The 24,733-nt window shown below is 42.3% G+C and overlaps 2 protein-coding genes across 2 annotated transcripts in view; both read right to left on the reverse strand.

The window, feature by feature from the left end:
* Window positions 1-465: 465 nt before the first annotated feature.
* Window positions 466-20,370, reverse strand: ARL9 (ADP ribosylation factor like GTPase 9). The gene is made up of 4 exons (XM_010355227.2): window positions 19,639-20,370; window positions 14,089-14,251; window positions 6,754-6,929; window positions 466-752 (listed from the first exon to the last, which is right to left on the reverse strand). Exons 1-4 carry the CDS (start codon window positions 19,924-19,926, stop codon window positions 573-575), a joined length of 807 nt encoding a protein of 268 aa, XP_010353529.2. The 5' UTR covers window positions 19,927-20,370; the 3' UTR covers window positions 466-572.
* Window positions 20,371-22,133: 1,763 nt separating this feature from the next.
* The window catches only part of SRP72 (signal recognition particle 72), a 43,656-nt gene continuing 41,056 nt past the window's right edge, over window positions 22,134-24,733 (reverse strand). The window contains exon 19 of the mRNA XM_010355228.2: window positions 22,134-24,072. Coding sequence (XP_010353530.1) covers window positions 23,895-24,072 — 178 coding nt within the window. The 3' untranslated portion in view covers window positions 22,134-23,894. The remainder of the gene's footprint in view (window positions 24,073-24,733) is intronic.

Here is a 24,733-nt window from a genome sequence, read left to right on the forward strand (position 1 = left end):
TTATATTGTGTTTCAAAATGTGTATTATTAGGCCGGCGCGGTGGCTCAAGCCTGTAATCCCAGCACTTTGGGAGGCCGAGACGGGCGGATCACGAGGTCAGGAGATCGAGACCATCCTGGCTAACACGGTGAAACCCCGTCTCTACAAAAAACTAGCTGGGCGAGGTTGCGGGCACCTGTAGTCCCAGCTACTCGGGAGGCTGAGGCAGGAGAATGGCATAAACCTGGGAGGTGGAGCTTGCAGTGAGCTGAGATCTGGCCACTGCACTCCAGCCTGGGCGACACAGCGAGACTCCATCTCAAAAAAAAAAAAAAAAATTATATGTGTATTATTTTTATTGTTGTGTTATTATTCTTTAGTGGGTTTACTTTTTGAATGTTTTTGATCCACAGTTCTTGAATCCGCAGATGTGGACCCCATGGATATGGAGGGCTGACTATATACATCTCATGCATTGAGAAAACAGGAAATGGCTTAATTTTTATTTGAAAGTGGAAACCTTTGGCTTCAAGCCTGCCATTCAACACTGATGAAATTTCAGTCGTGAGCCGCACAGTGGGCTGAGTCCTGGTCACTGCACATCTGCAGCCAGCTGTGCAATCAAGTCTTTGGCATCTTGCATGGTGGATGGTATCTCTGAGCCATTCTTAGTCAGGTGAGTTCCAAACAAGAACATCTTCCTGTCATTTCCCACTTCAGATAATGCCAAAGCTTCATGGATATCTGTAATGTGATAGGCTGTTTCAAGATCCTTCATCCGGAGTGGAATGAGAAGAAGACAAAGTTGGTTATTTTGCAGTCCTTTCAGATAAACACATTTATTACTCTTATGTATTGCTCTCAGTGACCACACCATTTTCATATAAAGGATATTGTGACTCCATTATTATGGGCCCAGAGGTTGTCTGAATAAAAAAGTTTTCATAAGAATTATGACAGCATTTATGAGTAATCAAAAAAAAAAGTATATTCTGGAATGAAGCTAAGCCAATATAATACCTTAGTTTTCTAAACAGTGCAGTCAATCTGTTTCTAATTTTGTTTGTTTGTTGTTTGTTTAAAGACAGGGTCTTGCTTTGTCGCCCAGGCTGGAGTGCAGTGGCAGAATCTTGGTTCACTGCAACCTCCGCCTCCCATGTTCAAGCAATTCTCCTGCCTCACCCTCCTGAGTAGCTGGGACTACAGGTTTGTACCACCATTCCCCACTCATTTTTAAAAATCTTTTGTAAAGAGGAGCATCTTGCTGTGTTGCCCAGGCTGGTGTCGAACTCCTGGCCTCAAGCAATCCTTCCACCTAGGCCCCCCTAACTGCTGGGATTACAGGCATGAGCCACTGCATCCAGCCTAATTTTGTTTTTCCATTTTCCTTTTACTCTTCTAAGATTATTTCAACAGGAGCAATTCTTTTTATTTATATTTAATAACAGAAATTTGATTCATCTACTGTTTTAGGTCTATATCATATTTTACCAATTATAGTTCTTGCCACTGTGAGTTTTCTTTTGTGCTCATTATTTCTATTGAACAAAAAAATCCTCGACCAATTTTGGGGAGTAGAGGAAGACAGAGAAGGGAATGGAGAGAGAACAGATTCAGACAAGGTGCAGTGGGAAAAGGAGGCTCAGAGGAGAGACAGGGAAAGAAATGGGGGAGTCTTGGAAGAGGGAAAGCCACAGCAAGAGGCAGAGAGGGGAAGACAGGAAGCCTGTGCTTAGGCCGCATGCCAGGGCCATAACCTCCTTATGATGGAAATGGCAAGGTCAAAACATCATCTTTAACTCTCATACACCAAGAATTATTTAAGCAAATGACCTGTGACATTCCCTTTCATAAATACACAGATTCAGCTATAGTTTTCCAGCCCTTTGTAAAAGTTTTTTCACTTCTAAAATTGCGTTTGTAAATGGCTTTTTGTTATTTCATAGCATTCCCCCTAAGTTTTAGAAGATCATTTTTAAATCTTGGGAAATAACCTAATATTGTATCTTTTTTTTTTCCTGTATCAATATGAACCTATCTTTTTTTTTTTTTTTTTTTTTTTTTTGAGACGGATTCTCACCCTGTCACCCAGAATGGAGTGCAGTGGCACAATCTCAGCTCACTGCCTCACTGCAACCTCCGCCTCCTAGGTTCAAGCGATTCCCCTGCCTCAGCCTCCCAAGTAGCTTGGATTACAGGTGCATGCCACCACATCCAGCTAATTTTTCTATTTTTAGTAGAGACGAGTTTTCACCATGTTGGCCACGCTGGTCTCCAACTCCTGACCTCAGGTGTTCCACCCGCCTCGGCCTTCCAAAGTGCTGGGATTATAGGCATGGGCCACTGTGCACGTCCCGAACCTATCAAATTCTATCACTTGGAGCCTGTGGGGCTGTTCCTGATGTGCTGCCCAGGGTACTTAGCTGGAGTTGATTACCTCTCCAGATATTGGTAGTTGCCTTTTTGAAACCTGAATTTGTTTAGAGCCTATGCTAACTTTTTGAACAGTGTTAATGGATCCATTAACATGTGAATGATGTCTCAGGTTAATAAATTCACTGGTGGAGTTGAAGACAAAGAAATAGGAGGGAGGGAGGGTGATGGATGGGAGAAGGGGCTCTCAGTAATGATAAAGCACATCAGGCAAAAATATCTGTTTTATTCCACACTTTCCTGTATGTGCCTTAATAGCGGTTATAACCCAAAGAGTAAAGATGGTAAGATGACTTTTTGAAAACCCTTATATAATAACTTGAACGAGTGAGTCACCTAAAAGCTTGGACCAAATATTTTGGCCAAGGAATATAAACAAAGATGCATTAATCTTTTTTTTTTTTTTTTTTTTTTTTTTGAGACGGAGTCTCGCTCTGTCGCCCAGGCTGGAGTGCAGTGGCGCAATCTCGTCTCACTGCAAGCTCCGCCTCCCGGGTTCACGCCATTCTCCTGCCTCAGCCTCCCGAGTAGCTGGGACTACAGGCGCCCGCCGCCATGCCGGGCTAATTTTTTTGCGTTTTTAGTAGAGACGGGGTTTCACCGTGTTAGCCAGGATGGTCTCGATCTCCTGACTTCGTGATCCGCCCACCTCGGCCTCCCAAAGTTACAGGCGTGAGCCACCGCGCCCGGCGATGCATTAATCTTAAACTAGGATATTCAAATCTTTTATCATTAAGGCCCAATAAAAGCTATAAATGTGATAACAAATGGCTCTGTTTATTCAATTTGATGAAGATAATGGATACAAACCATAAGGCACAGTATTGATACATTTGAATATTAAAAATGAAAATCACTCAGATGCAGTGGCTCACACCTGTAATCCCAACACTTTGGGAGGCTGAGGTGGGCAGACTGAGCCCAGGAGTTCAAGACCAGCCTGGGAAACACAGTGAAATCTCATCTCTACAAAAAATGCCAAAAATAAATTAGCCAGGCATAGTGGTGCACACCTGTAATCCCAGCTACTAGGGAGGTTGAGGGAGAAGGATCACCTGAGCCTGGGGAGGTTGAGGCTGCATTGAGCTATGATCATGCCACTATACTGCACTCCAGCCTGGGCAACAAAGTGAGACCCTGTTTAAAAAAAAAAAAAAAAAAAAAAGTCCGAGCGGAGTGACTCACGCCTGTAATTCCAGCACTTTGGGAGGCCGAGGCAGGTAGACTGCTTGAGCCCCATAGTTCGAGACCAGCCTGGGCAACATGACGAAAACCTGTCTCTACAAAAAATGCAAATTAGCCGGGTGTGGTAGCTCATGTCTGTAGTCCCAGCTACTTGGGAGGCTGAGGTGGGAGAATCGCTTAAGCCTGGGAGGTAGAGTTTGCAGTGAGCCGAGATCACACACTGTACTCCAGCTTGGGTGATGCAGTGAGACTCTGTCAAAAAAAAAAAAAAAAGGAAAGGAAAGGAAAGAAAAAAGGAAAAAAAAAAAAGAAAAGAAAAGAGGGGAGAGGAAGGAAGGGGAGGGAAGAAAATCTTCTGTATAAAAGTAAACAAAGTAAAATGATAAGCCACCAGGATGCTGGGAAAGATAATTGTAATGCACATAACTAACAAAGGATTATTTTTCCAAATGATATGAAAGACTCCTACAACTAAAATAAGAAAGATAAACACCCTAGTAGCAATTTGGGAAAACATATTAATAGGCAATTTACAGATGTGGAGACCAATAACTAATAAACATCTGAAAAAATGTTCAAACTCACAAGTAGTTAAGGAAATGCACATTAGAATAATAAAAAACAAGTTCACCCATCAGACTGGCAAAAATGAAAAGGTCTGACAATACCAAGTATTGACAAGGATGTAGAGCTGCAAAAACTGTCATATTCTGCTGGTGGAAGAATAAATTGGCGCAACATCTTTGGAAAGTAACTTGGTGATATCTAATAAAACAGAATATGTACAAATCCAAAATCCCAGCCATTATTTTAGGCATATCCACCAGCAAAATGTTCATACACATCCTCAAAGAGACACATACATGAAGGCTCACTGGCAGCACCATTAAGAACAATAAAAAATTGGAAATAATTCAAATTCCCAGCAGTAAGAAAACGATAACATTTTGGCATATTAATGCTATGGAATACTATACAGCTCACTTTGTAGTTTATGGTACTTAAGATGCTCCACTTAACAACAAAACAATAAAAGCATCAGCCTCTCTCTCTCTTTTTTTTATTTTCTTTTGAGACAGAGTCTGCTGGACTAGCTTTCGTACTGGACTTTAACATAGGCTCCTATTTTAGGTCATCATTTTTAATTACTTAGTTTACTTCCATATACATTCACCCATAGAAGTAGTAGGAGAAAGGTCAGGAATTGAGCTCTTCTATGATTGGCAAACTTAACAATTGAGAAAGGGACTTTAGCATTACAATATTATAGATGTTTAAATTGTTTTTCAATTTTTATTGTGTTAAATACATATCACAAAATTTTTCTCCTTAACCATTTTTAAGTGTACAGTTCAGTGGCATTAAGTATATTCACAATGTTATGCAACTATCACCGCCATCCATCTCCAAAACTTTTATCTGCAAAACTGAAACTCTGTATCCATTAAATGATAACTGCACGTTCTTCCCTCCCCCAACCCATGGAAATCACTACTCCACTTTCTATTTTTATGAATCTGACAACTCTAGGTACCTCATATAAATGGAATCAGATAGTATTTACCCTTTTGTGACTGACTTACTCACTTAGCATACTGTTTTCAAGGTTCATCCATGTCGGGACATACGTCTGAATTTCCTTCCCTTTTAAGGCTGAACAATATCCCATTGTGGCTGGGTGCGGTGGTTCACGCCTGTAATCCCAGCACTTTGGGAGGCCCAGGTGGGTGGATCACTTGAGGCCAAAAGTTCGAGATCAGCATGGCCAACATGGAGAAACTCTGTCTCTACTAAAAATACAAAAATTAACTGGGCGTGGTGGCATGTGCCTGTAGTCCCAGCTACTCAGGAGGTTGAGGCAGAGAATCACTTGAACCCAGGAGGCGGAGGTTGTGGTGAGCCAAAATTGCGCCATTGCACTCCAGCCTGGGAGACAGAGCAAGACTCTGTCTCAAATATATAAATAAATAAATAAATAAAGAATCGGGAGTAGTGGTGCATGCCTGTAATCCTGGCTACTTGGGAGGCTGAGGCATGCAACTCACTTGAACCCAGGAGTTAATAAGCTGAGATCACACCACTTACACTCCAGCCTGGGTGCTAGAGCAGAACTCTGTCTTTGAAAAAAAAAAAATTCCCTTTGCATGTGTATACCGTATTTTATACATCCATTTATCTTGGGTAGCTTCCATTTTTGGCTGTTATGAGTAATGCTGCTATGAACATATCACAAAAAACATAAAACATATAAAACAAAACAATATAAAACATAAAGAAACATAAAACAGCCAAACATACAAATATCAGTTTGAGTCCCTGCTTTTAATTCTTTTCACTGTATGCCCAGAAGTGGAATTGCCGCATCATAAGGGAATTCTATTTTTGATTTTCTTTTTGAGACGGAGTCTCACTCTGTTACCCAGGCTGGAGTGCAGTGGCGCTATCTCGGCTCACTGCAACCTCCGCCTCCTGGGTTCACGCCATTCTCCTGCCTCAGTCTCCCAAGTAGCTGGGACTACAGGCGCCCACCACCACGCCCGGCTAATCTTTTGCATTTTTAGTAGAGACGGGGTTTCACCGTGTTAGCCAGGATGGTCTAAATCTCCTGACCTCGTGATCCCCCACCCTTGGCCTCCCAAAGTGCTGGGATTACAGGTGTGAGCCACCGCGCCCAGCCTCTATTTTTGATTCTTTTGAGGAACCATGTTACCGTTTTCCATAGCAGCTCTACCATTTTACATTCTCATCAACAGTGTACAAGGGTTCCAAATTCTCCACATATATTTAATATTTTTAATGCATGTGTAGAATAAGTTCGGCTCAATCTGATTGATCTAAAGCAAAACAATTTCTTTATACATGGTAGCCACTCATATTTTGTTGAATCAAATTTAACAATTAACATGTATTTATTGAAGTAAGTTCAACACACATCTGTTGAATTCCTAGCATCCACAAGACAGTATACTAGGTATTAAAAGGAACACAAAGATGAATAATAGTCTCTACCCTCAAGGTGTTTATAATCCAAGAGCTCTAATAAACATAAATTGAATTAAATATATAGCTTATTGTTGACTAGCTATTACACACATTCATTTTTTGTATTAAATACAAAACTACTGAGTACAATTTATATTTGCACAGATTTTTACCTGTTTGTTTGCAAACACAACCAGAGGAAGTACTGGGTTTGCCGCAATTAGCTGATGAAGGTATTTCTTGGCTTCAGGTAATCGGCTGTGATCTGCTGAATCCACCACAAAGATAAGCAGCAATCCCTTGGATAGGTACGTTTCCGAGTAGGACCGAAAAGGTTCACTGCCACCAACTACAGAGAATAGTAGAGGAAGAAGACACACACACACAAAATTACAGAAGCACCCACCCTGGGAGCAGGGAGGGCACATCCAGATTTCTGAACACAGGACAGGTGTTTTGATAAAGTATCACCGTGTTAGAGTGTACCCAGTCCTCAGAGGGACCACAGGCATGTTAGTGGGGAACTGGCTGGTGAGAATAACCATCACAAGTGGTTCCTTCATTACTGTATCACAAAGGATCAGCAGAGAGATGCGAAATACTACAGTGGATGTCTCCTGATCCCATTGTCCACAGCAGCCAAGTCAGCCACTGCATCTTAATCAGTTATAGCTCAGAAAATGGGAGTAAGGCCAGGTACAGTTGCTCACGCCTGTAATCTCAACATTTTGGGAGGCTGAGGCAGGAGGACTGCTTGAGCCCAGTAGTTCAAGACCAGGCTGGGCGACAGGGTGAGGCCCTGTCTCTACAAAAATAAAAACTAAAAAATGGGCCGGTGTGCTGGTGTATGCCTGTGGTGCTAGCGACTAGGGAGGTTGAAGCAGGAGGATCACTTGAGTCCAGGAAGTGCAGAGGCGTGAACATGGCTACAGTGAGCTGTGTTTGCGCCACCACACTCCAGAGTGAGACCCCATCTATCTGGAAAAAAAAAAAAAAAAAAAAGAAAGGAAAGAAAAAGAAAAAGAAAATGGGAGTATGCTACTAAAATAATTAAGAATGGAAAAGGATGTTAGGATAAAATACACATTAAAATAATTTTTAAAGGAACTGAATACATTGGCTAGTCTCACGTGCACAATTTTTTTCCTTTGTCAAAATCCTAGAACTAACTTCTCCTCTTAATATTGCACAGAGTTAACATGATTCTGTGGGTATTCAGGAATATTTGCTTCAGAAAAACAAAATGCCTTTTGATTACTTCATCCTGCTGATTCTTCCCAGAATAAACTTTTTGGTTAATGATAATAACATATATACAATGGATTTTGTTTTCATTTTTGTCCTAGGAGGAGTATTGGCAAACCATGGCCCACAGTTCAAATCTGACCAACTGCCTATTTTTATACAGCTCACTAGGTAAGAATAGCTTTTATATGTCTAAATACTGGAGGAAAAAAAAAGGTAGAATAACATTTTCTAACACAGGACTATTATATCAAATTTAGATTTTGGTGCCCAGAAATAAAGTTTTATAGTAACATTGAACATATAGAACATATTGTCTATGACTGCTTTCTCAAGACAGAGTTGAGTGACTGCAATAGAGAGCAGGTGGCCTGCAAAGCATAAATTAGTTCCTATGTAGTCCTTGACAGAAAAACTTTTTGGACCTCTGTTTCAAGAACTTAACAAAAGTATTTTAAATGCTAACAAGAAAGGATCTTTGCCTTCCCTTTGGCTTCCTTTGTACAGAGGTAGGCTAGTCATTCTTTGAAGCATTTTGTGTTTTTAATTTGTTAAAATAGTGCTGTGTGACCTTCTAAGTAACTCATATGGTTTTAACACGCTTAGTTAAAACATTAGTGGACGTTTGGGTTGTTCCTCATTTCTTGCTGCAATAAACAATGCTGCTGTAAACATTTTTGTATTGTCTCCTGAGGTCCATACAAGCAAGAGTTTCTCCAGTTATCTAAGCATGGAACTAATGCCAAATACGCCAAATTATTTTCCAGAGAAGTTGGTACCAATACACACTCTGCCAACAGCTAATAGCCAATAAGTTTCCTCTACATTCACATCCTCTTTTTATTTTTATTTTATTTTTCCTTGAGACAAGGTTGTGCTCTGTCATCCAGGCTGGAGGGCAGTGGTGCAATCTCCACTCACTGCAACCTCCGCCTTCTGGGCTCAAGCGATCCTCCTTTTTCAGTCTCACCAACAGCTGGGACTACAAGCACGAGCCACCATGCCTGGCTAATTTTGTATTTTCTGTAGAGCTGGGGTTTCACCATGTTGCCCAGGCTGGTCTTGAACCCTTGAACTCCAGTGATCCACCCACCTTGGCTTCCCAAAGTGTTGGGATTACAGGCGTGAGTCACTGCACCCGGCCACATCCTCTTCAAAACTTGATATTATCAGATTTCTTTCTTTTTTTTTTTTTTTTTTTGCCTAATTTGAATTCTACTTACTGATCAAGTTGAGTATTTTTCATATGTTCACTTCTAATTTGTTTTATGTGAAATGTTATTCATGTCTTTTGCCAATGTTTTTATGTTGTTTTTATTTGTAGGAGTTCTTTATATATTCTGGATACTAGGCATTTGCTTGGATGTGTTGCATGTATCTTCTCCTGTTTTGTGGCATCTTTTTAATGAACAGATGTTTTCCATTTTAATATAGTTACATTTATCCATCTTTCTTATGGTTATTATTTTTTGTATCCTGTTTAAAAAATCTTTCTCTCTCCTGAAGTCATAAGGATAGTCTATATTTTCTCCACAAAGCTTTTTACATTTGGCTTTTATCCATCGGAAATTGATGTATACATTTGTATGCATAGGAGGCAGGAAACTAATTTCATTTTTATTCCATGTTGTTCCTGCACCATTTATTGAATAGTTTCCCCAGTGGACTCTCTAGTTTGTTCCTTTGGTCATTCTGTTCATTCTTGTGCCAACACCACACATTTTAGTTTCATAGCTTTATAATAAGATTTGATACTTGACAGGACAAGTCCATCTTTCTTACTAATTTCTTTGAGTGTCTTGACTTTCTTTACTCCTTTGCTCACCCATGTCAATTTTAGCCTCAGCTTGTCAAACTCTTTTTTAAAAATCTTGTTGAGCTATTGATTGGAATTGAATTGTATTTAAACGTCAATTTGGGGAGAATTAATATTTTTTTGATATAATGTCTACCTATTCATGAAAACTGTATGATGTCTCTGTCTATTTAGGTCTTTCAGTGTTTTTCAATGACATCTACAGATCTTCTCTGTATAGATAGACACATTTTTTTGTTTGGTTTATTCCTATCTTTTGTTGCTATTGAAAATGGCTGCATGCTGCTGGGTAATAGAAATACAATTAATTTTATATTGTTATATACAGTTGTCTTGCCAAGTTCTTATCATTTCTAATAATTTGAAGGGTGTTTTAGGCTTTCTTTGAAGACAATTATATAATTTGTAAATAAGTATTGTTTTATTTCTTCCTTTCTAATTCTTACGCCTTTTATTTCTTTTTCTCAAACTAACTAGAACCTCCTGTATAATGTTGAATGAAATTTTTTTTTTTTTTTTGAGATGGAGTTTTGCTCTTGTCATCTAGGCTGGATGGAGAGCAGTGGCATGATCTTGGCTCACTGCAACCTCCACCACCCGGGTTGAAGCAATTCTCCTTCTTCAGTTACTCCTGAGTAGCTGGGATTACAGGTACCTGCCACCATGCCCGGCTAATTTTTGTCTTTTTAGTAGAGACAGGGTTTCACCATGTTAGGCCAAGCTGGTCTTGAACTCCTGACTTTAAGTGAGTGATCCGCCCCCCCCCCCCGCCCCCCCGGCCTCCCAAAGTGCTGGAGTTACAGGCATAAGTCACCACACCTGGCTATTTTTCAAATGTTAAACCAACCTTTCATTCTTGGAGAAACTCATCTGGTGATATATTATCTCTTTAATATATTAACCGAATTTAGTTTACTACAATTTTGTTCAGATTTCTGCATTTCCATTTCTTATACTCTTTGCTGGTTTGGATATACAAGCGACCTCACACTGTGAGTTGGAGAGCATTTCTTTTTTTCCCCTATTCTCTGAAAGAATTTATGTAAGATTAAGATTGATAAGAGCCCACCTATAAACCAACTGATCGGGTGTTTTTCCTTATAGGATGATTTTTTTGCTATTGATTTCTTTAGAAGTTTTAAATTATTCAATATTCCTATTTCTTATTGAGTCCATTTTCCTAAGACACACGTTTGGAGGATTTTTGCCACTTATCCAGGACTTTATATCTATTGGTACAAATTTGTTAACACAGGTATTACACTCTTGTCATCTTAATGAATGATATGCTCTTTTTCCTTCATGACATTATTTATTTGTGGTTTCCAGATTTTCCTTAATGAATTTCACCAGAAATTTGTCTATTTTGTTTATCTATTCAAGGAACTAACTTTTGACTTTGCTGATCTTTGCTACTGTGTCTTCATCAATTTCATTCGCTTCGTGTCTTTATCATCTCTCCCTCAACCTCTTTGGTTTTATTCTGTTGTTCTTTTACCTAATTTACATTGCATATTTAACCTATACGTTTTCAGCTATTTTCCTTTCAGCTATAAGCATTTAAGATTATAAATGCTTTAAATGCTAGTTTTGATCAGTAGATTTTGTCTTCTTTTTTGAGATACGGTTTCACTCTGTTGCCCAGGCTGGAATACAGAGGCATGATCACGGCTCACTGCAACTTCTGCCTTCTGGGCACAAATGATCCTCCTGCCTCAGCCTCCAGAGTAGCTGGGACTACAGGCATGCACCACCATGCTCAGCTCATTTTTTGTATTTTTTGTAGAGGCAGGATTTTGCCATGTTGCCCAGGTTGTTCTCAAACTCCTGGACTCAAGCAATCCACCTGCCCTGGCCTCTCAAAGTGCTGGGATTACAGGTGTGAGCCACTATGCCTGGCCTGAACTCATATTCATATTTGATTAATCTTAATTTATGAGAATACTGGGGGTCTTTGCTCCAGAATTAGAAACTGGGGGAGCTACTGACTGGGAGCATGTTAGCACTCTTCCAGGGGCCCTCATGTCATGCAGGCATCTTAGTGCTTTCCTATTTTGTCTCAGGCCCACTGCAGATTAAATATTGGTATGTGCCTCTAGATAACACCACTTTTTAATCTGCTTATCTACTGTGGCTGTCACTCCAGTTTCATCTCATGAGTTGTTTTATTCTTCTTTCTTTGGAAGGAGGGAAAGGGCAAGAAGAGTAAAGCAGGTAGCCTTGCAAATTTGACTTACTGTTGCAAGTTCATCAATGCTTTAAAAAATAAATTTTAACCAGGATTTGTGGTTTTGTCACAGAAAGGCCCTTCAAAAACTATAATAGAAACTGAAATCTCTCCATTTATTTTTGCCACTACTTTTTAGTGCATAAACTAAAAGAATTTTTTTTAAAGATTAAGATGATCTGTAGAATGTTGATGAAGAGATATAGGCAAAATTATATGTGAATATCTCATTTCTACAAATAGGCTTATATAATAAAACTTCACCTCCCACCAATCCCCAACATACTCCAAGTGTTACACGATAGCATAACAGTCCATACAGATTTATATCACTGAATACCACTGGATGCTGCATCCTAAAAAAAACCTCCTTAGAAGCTATGCCCTGTGGCATTATGAAAACTTACCTAAATTGATGGCTTAATATAGCCACTGTGAAGATACACATTTTAAAACTTAAAGGTTCCAAGTGTAAACTGCTATTCTTCTTCAGGATATTGATGATTATGATAAAAATCGGGAACACAGCTAGCACTTAATGCATTTTTGTTGAATATGTACTATTTGCCAGACATTGGGTATATATTGTTGAACAAAACAAGTATAGCAAAAGTTACCATCCAGTTGGGTGGACAGATCAAAAACAAATAAAAATAAATAGTGAATGTTATTAAAAACCTTATGGAGGAAGCAAACAGCATTGGGGAACATACTTAGAAAGAATAATTTTATGGGCTGGGTGCAGTGGTTCACGCCTGTAATCCGAGCACTTTGGGAGGCCAAGGTGGGTGGATAACCTGAGGTCAGGAGTTCGAGACCAGCCTGGCCAACATGGTGAAACCCCGTCTCTACTAAAAATACAAAATAATTAGCCGGGCATGATGGTGTGTGCCTGTAATCCCAGCTACTCAGGAGACTGAGGCAACAGAATCGCTTGAACCCAGGAGGCAGAGGTTGCAGTGAGCTGAGATCGCACCACTGCACTCCAGCCTGGGTGACAGAGCAGGACTCTGTCTCAAAAAAAAAAGGAAAAAAAAAAAGAATGATTGATTTTATGGAGCCATGTAAGCTAATAACCTGAAGGCTGAGGAGCAAGCCATCGTGGGAAGAGCAGGGGTGGTAGTATTTCTGACAGAAGGCACACCCAAGAAAGCTCTTGTAAAAGAAAAGAAAGAAAGGAGTACAATAAGCCTGGGGTGAGGTAAGGTTAGGGAGGAGGCAGTTTATGAAGAGCCTCATGGGCCATAATAAAGATTTTCGATTTTATTACAAGGATGAGATCTCCACTGAAGAGTTTTAAATTAGCAAATGATAAGTATGTGTTAAAATACTGCTCTTCATAAGCAGATAAAAGCCAAAGTAAAAAGGTGACTATAATAATCTAAGTAATAGATGATCCAGGTTCCGACTTACATAGAGGCAGTAGAAACGATGTAACCAATGAATTTGAGAGATGCGTCAGAGCTGGCAAAATTCATAGTGTTTTACTTGTGGACTGGAGGTGGGGATGCAAAAGGAGGAGTCAAGGGTGACTCTCAGGTTTCTGGCTAGAGCAACTTGATGGGTATGGAGCCATTTACTGACCAGAAGATTACAGGGAAAGGAACAGATATGGGAAAAATCAAGCATTTTGTTTTTCCCTTGTTAGGTTTTAGAGGACTTGGATATGTTTGGGCTGGATAAATAAATTTGGGAGCCATTAGCATACAGATGATATTTAATGCCATGAGGACGGATGAATGTGTAAAGAGAAGACAAGAGGACTTGACTCAACTTCAGAGTAATATTTAGAGGTGGTGACTCCAGAATTACTATCCAGTAGGGGCCTGTGGACTGCCATCTATTTAGAAGGAGAGGTCTGGAGCTTGTCTATAATTTTATTTGCAGAGAAGCAAGCACACTGTACTTAAACTTAGATTGCATGCTCATTTGCAGCAGTGTGGGAAGAAGGCTGATTACAGGAGATTATAGGAGGGAGTGCTAAAGCCTTCCTCTAAACTCCCCCTTTATCACCACTACTGTAAAAAGGAGAACATCAAAAAAGCAAAAAGTGATTCCCCCCACAGTGTACCTGGGTATTAAACTACACATCCATTCTAAAAGTCTAGGAAAATCTGATTCAGTGTTAGTTTTCACAAAGACTCAATGTTGCTAACATCATGTCTGGCTTAAGAGAGAATAAAATGTGGCTATCTTGTAACTAAGGAACAGAGAGCTTACTCTCCAGGAACTCCATTTGGCCATCTTCAGTGTTGATGCAAACTGCATTGAAACCTTGGGTGGGTGCCACACTATGCTGGACTCTGTTTGAAGCTAGAGAGTGGAGGACACTGGTTTTTCCTGCTCCATCCAGGCCCAGCACTAGGATTTGCTTGTTTTTCTCCTGTGAAACAAAAGATAAATCAATAAGCCCATGCTATCAGGGGCTCATTTTTCTGGGTCTTGGCAGTGGGCCTGCCTGTGGTAGAATCCAATAATATTCTTGGAATTGTATCCAGAATAAAACTTCACGGGCCAGGTGGCTCACACCTGTAATCCCAGCACTTTGGGAGGCCGAGGCGGGAGGATCTCTTGAGGTCAGAAGTTCCAGACCAGCCTGGCCAATGTAGTGAAACCCCATCTCTACTAAAAATACAAAAAATTAGCCAGGTGTGGTGGCATGCACCTGTAAGTCCAGCTACTTGGGAGGCTGAGGCACAAGAATCACCTGAACCCAGGAGGCAGAGGTTGCAGTGAGCTGAGATTGCACACTGAACTCCAGCCTGGGGAACAGAGTGAGACCCTGTCTCCAAAAAAAAAAAAAAGGATAAAACTTCACGAATATTTTATAGGTCTAGAACAAACTATACCAACTAGTGAACATTTTCTAATTAGCTGTTCATTATGTGATACTAATTTCACATCCCTCCTCCATCCCCTAACTCCTGATCAGTCTATCAAATAAATACTACAAGCATTTATGAGTAGTGCTATAGATTATAGGACCAATTTTCAGACTTCATTTTGCTTCTTGAATTCGTGTCTATGAATTGGAGACTGCACCTGAGTTCATTTTGTTTGGGGTCTTGGGACCTCCGTGGTGCATGTATCGACTGTGCCACTCAGTGCATAAGCATCTAAGGTCTCAATTATTAATTTTGCCTGTCTTCACAATTGAATAACTAGATTGTAAGATCTCAGGGCAAGGTTTCCCTCTTATACTTACTCCTGACCTCGTGATCTGCCCACCTTGGCCTCCCAAAGTGCTGGGATTACAGGCATGAGCCACCACACCGGGCCTCCCTTTTATACTTTTTAATATAAGTATCACAATTAAATGAAAAGGTTATAGAAATTATTAAGCCAGTTTCAATCACAAATTAATATTTGTTTTAAAAACAGACGAACTTGGGAGGCCAAGGCAGGCAGATCACCTGAGGTCACGAGTTCGAAACGACCCGGCCAATACGGTGGAACCCTGTCTCTACTTAAAATACAAAAAATTAGCCAGGCGTGGTGGCGGGCGCCTGTAGTCCCAGCTACTCCGGAGGCTGAGGAAGGAGAATGGCATGAACCCGGGAAGCGGAGCTTGCAGTGAGCTGAGATCGCACCACTGCACTCCAGTCTGGGCAAGAGAGCGAGACTCCGTCTAAAAAAAAAAAAAAAATTAGCTGGGTGCAGTGGTGGGCATCTGTAATCCCAGCTACTCGGGAGGCTGAGGCAGGAGAATCACTTGAACCTCAGAGGTGGAGGTTGCAGTGAGCCGAGATGGCGTCATTGCACTCCAGCCTGGGCAACACAGCAAGACAACATCTCAAACAAACAAACAAAAAAACAAACTGATGAACTTGAAGTAAACTTAGACAGAAGCATTCTAGTCTGGGCATCGTGGCTCTCATCTGTAAATCCAGCATTTTAGGAAGCTAATGCAGGTGGATCACTTGAGGCCAGGACTTTGGAACCAGCCTGGCCATCACGGCATAACCCTGTCTCTACCAAAAATACAAAAATCAGCCAGGCATGGTGGCACATGCCTGTAATCCCAGCTACTTGGGAGGCTGAGGCACATGCCTGTAATCCCAGCTACAGGAATTGCTTGAACCTGGGAGATGGAGATTGCAGGAGCTGAGATGATACCACTGCACTCCAGCCTGGGTGACAGAGACTCCATCCCCCTCGATCCCCCCCAAAAAAGAGAAAAGAAAAAAAACAAAGAAGCATTCTATCAATGTATTAGCCTTAGAATTTTTATGGCAAATGACTGAGGGACAGAAGGGCAGGCTGGTGTGAAAATCGTTCAGAGTGCTCCGAAATGTGGTTTCCAGGGTGTAAACTTTAACATAAAGACTTGTACAGAGAGCATGATTTATGAAGGCCATACAGTGAATTACCAAAATTTGAAAAAAGTAGGCCGGTGTGGTGGCTCACACCTGTAATCCCAGCACTTTGGGAGGCCGAGGAGGGTGGATCACCTGAGGTCAGGAGTTTGAGACTAGCCTGACCAACATGGTGAAATCCCATGTCTAGTAAAAATACAAAATTAGCCGGGCATGGTGGTGCATACTAGTAATCCCAGCTATTGGGTAGGCTAAGGCAGGAGAATCACTTGAAACTGGGAGGTGGCAGTTGCAGTGAGCTGAGATCGTGCCATTGCACTCCAGCCTGGGCAACATGAGTGAAACTCCATCTCAAAAAGAAAAAAAAAAAAAAAAGTACTTATTTGTTCTTAGAGCCAATCTTTGATGACTCTTAAATTGTATTTTCATAGATGTCTTCCATCCTGCCTCTTCTCCATTCCCTTCAGTTGCATCTAAATGTTATGATGTCATTCTGAGAGTGTGTCAAGGTAAGGAAGAGGGGCAAGGGAAACGTCATTGGATGGCTTACAATTGCATGTTTTCAAGCAATACCAGCACCAAGAAATGGCAGCCAAGAGTGGATTATGTCCTGTCAGTCTTCACCAGAAGCCCCATTCAGCCTACCCCGACATACTTCATTCATTCTAAGATACACATTCCGCCCCCCACATTCCACATTTTAACATCTCTGAAATTAGGATGTCTTTGACAATTGAGAGTATGTCATATTTTGATTGGCAGAATTTTTTATTTATTTATTTTTGAGACAGAATCTCGCTCTGTGGCCTAGGGTGGAGTGCAGTGGCACAATCTTGACTCACTACAACCTCCGCCTCCCAGGTTCATGTGATTTTCCTGCCTCAGCCTCCCGAGTAGCTGTGATTACAGGCACATGCCACCCATGCCCAGCTAATTTTTTTGTAGTTTTAGTAGAGATGGGATTTTGCCATGTTGGCCAGTCTGTTCTGGAACTCCTGACCTCAGGTCATCTGTCCGCCTTGGCCTCCCAAAGTGCCGGGATTACAGGCGTGAGCCACCGTGCCGGCTTTTTTTTTTCTTTCTTAGTGGTACCTAGACTAATGACATCTTAGGTCCTATAAAATAGTGTGAATAAAAAGCAGTTCCCAGGCCGGGCACAGTGGCTCTTGCCTGTAATCCCAGCACTTTGGGAGGCTGTTGGGATCAAGCCCCCCAAAATCTGGCCACAAACTGGCCCCAAAACTGGCCATAAACAAAATCTCTGCAGCAATGTAAAATGTCCATAATGGCCATAACGCCCAAGCTGGAAGGTTGTGCGTTTACAGGAATGACGGCAAGGAACACCTGGTCTGCCCAGGGCGGAAAACTGCTTAAAGGCATTCTTTTTTTTTTTTTTTTTTTTTTGAGGAGTCTCGCTCTGTCGCCCAGGCTGGAGTGCAGTGGCCGGATCTCAGCTCACTGCAAGCTCCGCCTCCCGGGTTCACGCCATTCTCCTCCCTCAGCCTCCCAAGTGGCTGGGATTACAGGCGCCCGCCACCTCGCCCGGCTAGTTTTTTGTATTTTTTAGTAGAGACGGGGGTTTCACCGTGTTCGCCAGGATGGTCTCGATCTCCTGACCTCGTGATCCGCCCGTCTCGGCCTCCCAAAGTGCTCGTGATCCGCCCGTCTCGGCCTCCCAAAGTGCTGGGATTACAGGCTTGAGCCACCGCGCCCGGCCTTAAAGGCATTCTTAAGCCACAAACAAAAGCCTGAGTGATCTATGTGTTAAGTGCGTGTTCCAGCTGCAATTAATTCGGCCCATCCCTTCGTTTCCCTTAAGCGATACTTTTGGTTAATTTAGTATCTATAGAGACAATGCTAATGACTGGTTTGCTGTTAATAAATATGTGGGTAAATCTCTGTTTGGGGCTTTCAGCTCTGAAGGCAGTGAGACCTCTGATTTCCTGCTTTGCACCTCTATTTCTGTGTGCGTGTCTTTAATTCCTCTAGGGACACTGGGTAGGGTCTCCCCGACCAAGCTGGTCTCGGCAGGAGGCCAAGGTGGATGGATCGCTTGCGTTCAGGAGTTGAAGACCAGCCTGGGCAACATGGCGAAACCCCATCTCTACCAAAAATACAAAAATTAGCTAGGCAAGGTGGTGTGCACCTGTATTCCCAGCTACTTGGGAGGCTGAGGTGGGAGGATGACTTGAGCCTGGGAGGTGGAGGTTGCAGTGAGCCGAGATCATGCCACAGTACTCAAGCCTGGGTGACAGAGCCAGACTGTCTCAAAACAAAAACAAAAACACCAGTTCCCTTTCCAACCACATTGCTGTCCCTACGCCCATCCTACCTAGAAATTCTGCATTCACGCTTCCTCACATTTATCTTTTCGAGACTAAGGAAAGCTGAATTTGTAAAATAGAGTTCAGACACAAAATGAGATGCTGAACACCACTGTTTTTTTGTCAGAAGTTATTCCTTTAGCCAAATATGGGTCTATGTAGTCTGTGTTTTACCAGAGATCAAATATCTGTTAATCCGTGGTGGCTCACGCCTGTAATCCCAGCACTTTGGGAGGCCGAGGCAGACGGATTGCTGGAGCCCAGGAGTTTGAGATCAGCCTGGGTTACATGGCGAAACTCCATCTCTACACAAAAATACAAAAATTAGCTGGACATGGTGGCGTGTGCCTGTAGTGCCAGTCACTGAGGTTGGGAGATGGGGGCGGTGCCAGGCTGAGGCGGGAGGATCCCTCCAGCCTGAGTGGCAGAGTGAGACCCTATTACAAAAAAGAAAAAAGGAAAACAACAACTGTGTTAATCATTCAAATTGTTTAGAACCAGATCGTAGCTCTAAGTCAAGGAGCCAGTTCAGGAACTCCAGGAGCACAGAGACCATCCAGCTGCCCCAAACAATGCCAAGTTTTTAAGACCCGTCAGTTAAAACTTTTCCGCCATGCATTCAGGGAACTGGTGGTATGAAAACAATGGAGGCATCAACTGCAGCGTCCCCAACACCTCCTGCATTCTGGAACCCTGCCCCTTCTGACAAAAGAACGCATTCAATGAAAAGAGGGCCTGCGTGCGGGGAGGGTTCGGGACTGGTTTCTAAATGTGGTCAGGTGGTCTGTGCGCTAGTGTTGCGCGCTGGACAGATCCAAGGGCAGTAGAGGGGCCGTTCCCCATGTCCCCATTAAGACCGAGATCACTTGTCCCTCAACACTAGACCCGACGAAGGTTAAGACACAGGGGTAACGATAACGGCGAGGGTGGGCAGGGGGCCCGGGAAAAAGGGCTGGCGATGGGTCGTTCAAAGTTTGGCATATCGCTTTCATCCATAGGTAAATAGCCCTCAGCTGAGATCCATTCCCTCCCGCGCGGGTCGGGGGCCTCCAACGTAACAGAGACAGCGCCGAGGTCTGAACGCCGACAATGGCCTTGGGGCAAGGGGTCCTGGACACTGGGTCTCTTACCAGCGGCTCGAGCGGGGTCCTTGTCAAGGTGCTGTCCTTGTTCTCCCCTTCCTCTTCTTGTCCCTTAAATTGTTCCTTCTCTTTCTTTGTCTCCTTCCCTTGCTTTGTCCTTTTTTCCTCTTTCTCTTTTCTCTTTCTCCTCTCCTGCTTCTCTTGCTTCTCCTTTTCTTTTTCTTTAATTTTCTGCTCCACCTCCTTTCTTTTCAATTTCTCTTCCTTTCCCTTTTCTCTGATTTTCTCCTCCGTCTCCTTTTCCTTCTCTTTCTTCTTCACTTTCCCCCTCTCCATCCTCAGCGCCGCGGTTTCCTTCCCTCCCGCCGCGTGCCCGCGTGCTGAGCGGTGGCTCTGGGCCCCAGGTATGGCTCCCAAGGTGCACGCCCGACGGAGACGTAGGCCCCGCGGCGTCGACAACCCGCGGGAGCCGCCAACCCCGGCACCGCCGCCAACAGCCGCTCACCGGGCGGATGCAGGGCTTCTTGCAGCGGATTCGCTGAACCCGCAGGGGCACGCAAAGAGGGAAGGGCGGAGGTGTACGGGATGGGTTGAGCCCAGCCAAGCGAAACCAAGAGGTCCCAACCAGGACGGACAGCTCGGCGGGGTATATATCATTGCTGCAGAAAAAGCGTCCCTTGCGCGATTCCCTCGGGCCGGGCAGGATGGCTGAGAAGAGCCTTCCACGCGGGCCGCAACCTAAGCAACCTTAGCGTCTGACGTCTCCGGCTTCAATCTCGAGCCCGGACAGCCTACGCGAAGAACCCCTGGGGCGCCACAGTCCAAAGGTTCCGGGGAGGATTCTCAGCCTTCCGCCGGCTCTCAACCACGCGCCTGTACTGCTCATGTCGTGTATTTCTCCGCCCTCTCCCGAGTAAACTCCATTAGGAGTGTCTCCAGACTACTATCCAGGATTATTAAAGACAGAAGAACGTGAACGGGTTCCATTGTTTTAAGTTCCTTTTTTTTTTTTTTTTTTGAGACGGAGTCTCTGTCACTAAGGCTGGAGTGCAGTAGTGCGATCTCAGCTCGCTGCAACCTCCGCCTCCCGGATTTAAGCGATTCTCCTGCCTCAGCCTCCCAAGTAGCTGGGATTACAGGCGTGAGCCACCACGCCCGGCTAATTTTCGTATTTTTAGTCGAGACGGGGTTTCACCACATTGGCCAGACTGGTATCGAACTCCTGACCTCAAGTGATCCACCTGCCTCGGCCTCCCAAAGTGCTGGGATTACAGGCATGAGTCAGCGTGACCGGCCTGTATTTCGCTTTTTAAAAAATTATTCGGAGATAGCCTGCCAGAATCACAGCTGCTAGTAATGCTCAGTATTAAAACCAAAACCTAATGGTCTAGTCACTCCTAATTATCTAATAAATGGTAAATAAGGCACACGAGGAGGTTTTCAAAGGTGGTATTGTTTCTCAAACTGACTAAGAAATATCTGGAGGGTTCCTTTTATCTTGCTGAACTCTTTAGTATATTTCACAGTTTAGCACAATTATTTATTTATTTTTTGAGACAGTCTCACTCTGTCCGCCAGGCTGGAGTGCACTGGCACGATCTCGGCTCACTGCAACTTCCACTTCCCAGGCTCAAGCAATTCTCCTGCCTCAGCCTCCCGAGGAGCTAGGATTACATGCGTGTGCCATCACGCCCAGCTAATTTTTGTATTTAGTAGAGATGGGGTTTCACCATGTTGGCCAGGCTGGTCTCGAACTCCTGACTTCGGGTAATCTGCCCACCTTGGCCTCCCGGGTAATCTGCCCACCTCGGCCTCCCAAAGTGCTGGGATTACAGGCGTGAGCCACCGCACCTGTCCAGCACAATTATTATTTTTTGAGACAGAGTTTCACTCTTGTTGTCCAGACTGGAGTGCAATGGCACGATCTTGGCTCACTGCAACCTCTGCCTCCCAGGTTCAAGCGAGTCTCCTGCCTCAGCCTCCCGAGTAGCTGTGATTATAGCCATAAGCCACCATGCCCGGCTAATTTTGTATTTTTAGTAGAGACGAGGTTTCTTCATGTTGGTCAGGTTGGTCTCGAACTTTCGACCTCAGGTGATCTGCCCGCCTCGGCCTCCCAAAGTGCTGGGATTACAGGTGCGAGCCACTGTGCCCAGCCACAATTATTTTTTAATGTAATAAACTTATTTTCCTTCATTGTATCTGTTTCAAATAGACTTGTAAGGAACAATAAATGGCAGGCTCCAGAAGGTTTGAGTGATGCAATGATTTTTAAGGTTGGCTGTTCCCAATAGCATTAGAATTGCTATGCTTAATCAGTTTTTCAAAGGTTTACTTCTGTTTATACACACACCAAGATGAATTTTCAATAAGTTTACACTGAAACTTACCGAATCTCTCAATCCCATTAGATCAGTTTTGTGGGTTTGCTAAGAGGGACAGTACACACAATTTTGATACTCAGCTTAAAAGAAAATTCTTGGTTATACTAACCAGGAAGTCCTCCATAAAATGCCAACACCCAAAACACCTTAATCCATATTCACTGCTAAAATATTTTATTTTAAAATGTACCACAGTGAATGGATGTATCCATACTGGTTTTTATAAATGTACACATACACATCCATATATTTGACAAAGTATATATATGTACTGGTTAAAGACCTATCCAAAAGAGGAAATATTTCTAGAAAGTTCATGTATTTATACTTCATTTGACAATAAAAACTTTATTTGAACAGAAGTTTCAGTTGCTTAGCAATGACTAATGCTATCAATAATGACAACTAAATTGAGAACTAAATTTCACTGCTGTGCCTCGGGTTAACATTTTCAGTGATGGAATCCTAAATAAGTAACAGTTATTCCTATAATGGGGTATATATTCAGAAGTAATAAATATCCATCACTATTACCAAAAGACTGTTCTCTGTAGGGCTCAAAAAAGTATTATGCCACAATACATCATTTGTATTTAAAAAGGATCTCTTTGTTTAGATGCCACTGCAGATTCTGCTTTTACTGAACAGAAAGGCAACACCCCATTTCTTTCTTGTAAAGGAGGAAAGTCTTTTATAAAAAACTCTTTGAAGAAGTTTTGGTAGTTACGTTCAGAGTCAAACACAGCAGCACTTTATTAACAAGGACTGAGTAATGTAATCACAAGGAAATACTTCTAAGTCTAAATTAAATGATATGTTGGGCAGCATAAAATGAATACTAACAAGGGCAGGCATCTCAATGTGTCTGTCTCACAGCTGTTCAACGTGAAAGTAGTTTGTAAGCAAGGAAAGACAAGAGCAACATTTACACCACAAATTGACTGTAAAATATTTCATTACATTGAGAAAGGTAATCAATGGTCAAAATCCATAACCAGAAGGAGACACCATTTGAGTATCTATCAATGGGCCAAACAGATCTGTCAGATTTTAATACTGCCTGGTATGCGAACTCAGATACTGATTTCCTCTCTATGTAGGAAACCAATGTTCATGTTCTTGATAACGGTCATTAATCTTTCTGATTGAGATAGTCCAAACCCATCTGACCTCAGAACACTAGGTCTAAGAGTCAACTTCTTACATTGATATATTTTCCTTGAGTTCTTTCATGGTGCTGTATCAGCATGTTACATAATCTGAAAATGACATGGGGCACAAAGGAGTCATATATATATAAAAATATGAAAATAATCCCATATTCCGATATCACATGACAGAAAATTTATGGTTAAATTATTTAAGACATTTACTTTATTTTTCTTGTGGCCATCCATTTAATTAAGTGAAGAACATCAGTGTATTAAGAAGGTCCCTCTTTATCACATGATATTTCTAAGCAGATATTTAGGAATGCTCAGAAGATTCCACTTTCAGTCTCCTAAGGCCTCCTAAGACATAATTTAAAGTGGGACTTGAACAGAAACAAGTATCTTCAGACTCCAGCTGAAATTGTAGAAATAGTTTCTGTTTAAATCCTGGGAAACCTTAGATAAGGTATGTGAAACTGAAAAAGGATTGAATCAGCACACACAAATAAAGGATACAACAGATACCAAGATGGGTAAATGCCCAATTATTTTCAGTCCTCATAATCTGTACAAAGCTATAAGGCAACCAGTAGGCCATATCTCACTAGGCAGACTTTGAGGAAGATGTTTCCCTATTTGAAACACAAGAAATTATGAAAATATGGAGATGAAGAGGGAGCAGTTCTGTGCTTCTTGCTGTGTTACCTTTATTATATTCCTAGTGTCACTGAGACTAGTTTAAAAACAGCCTGCAACAAGAATATTCTCATCACCAGCCACCTTTTCCACCTTTCTTCTTTTTCTGTTGCTGTTTCTTTTTTGTTGCTGGAGCCCCTGCAGGTTTCTGGTGTCTTGGGGGTATGATGTTACTTGTAGAGGCAGATACTGTTGCAGCACTGCCAGGTCTTGGGGAGGTGGGTGGGCTGCTCACAGTTTTACTGGCATCCCTGAAATCATTAGATCAGATCATTTTTGGTCACTCATATATTCAACAAAGGGAGAGTATAAAAATGTTATGTATATGGGTTTTACTTACCACACTTAACCCATTTTACTTATCACACTTAACACATTTCCTACTTCTTTTAAGGTAAGCTCCCTAACTCCCTACTGACTTTTCTTTTGAATAAATTTTTACTGTTTTTATTGAAGAAAAGTAAAACATGGTACACATGCCAATTTTTAGAAAGCGTAGAAAATAAAAAATTTTATTTTTTTGAGACAAGAGTCTTGCTCTGTCCCTCAGGCTGGAGTGCGGTGGTGCCCAGGCTGGAGAGGAGTGGCGCCATCTCAGCTCACTGCAACCTCTGCCTCCTGGGTTCACGTGATCCTTCTGGGTTCATGTGATTCTCCTGCCTCAGTCTCCTGAGTAGCTGGGATTACATGTGCGCACTACCACACCTGGCTAATTTTGTATTTTTAATAGAGACAGGGTTTCACCATGTTGGCCAGGCTGGTCTCGAACTTGCAACCTCAGGTGATTGCCTGCCTTGGCCTCCCAAAATGCTGGGATTACAGGTGTGAGCCACCGTGCCCGGCCAGAAAAAATATTTTTAAAATAACCTATCATCGACCATGCAGAACATATTAACATTTCTAACACTTCTT

Source organism: Rhinopithecus roxellana, chromosome 2 (genome assembly GCF_007565055.1).
Source record: "Rhinopithecus roxellana isolate Shanxi Qingling chromosome 2, ASM756505v1, whole genome shotgun sequence".
NCBI lineage: Eukaryota > Metazoa > Chordata > Mammalia > Primates > Cercopithecidae > Rhinopithecus > Rhinopithecus roxellana.

Coding starts and splice junctions, on each gene's coding strand:
- ARL9 (XM_010355227.2), bottom strand. CDS start 19,926: ATGGAGAGGGGGAAAGTGAAGAAGAAAGAGAAGGAAAAGGAGACGGAG. Junction 14,252..19,638: donor GGACCCCGCTCGAGCCGCTG/GTAAGAGACCCA, acceptor TTTGTTTCACAG/GAGAAAAACAAGCAAATCCT. Junction 753..6,753: donor TTGTGTTTGCAAACAAACAG/GTAAAAATCTGT, acceptor CTCCGGATGAAG/GATCTTGAAACAGCCTATCA.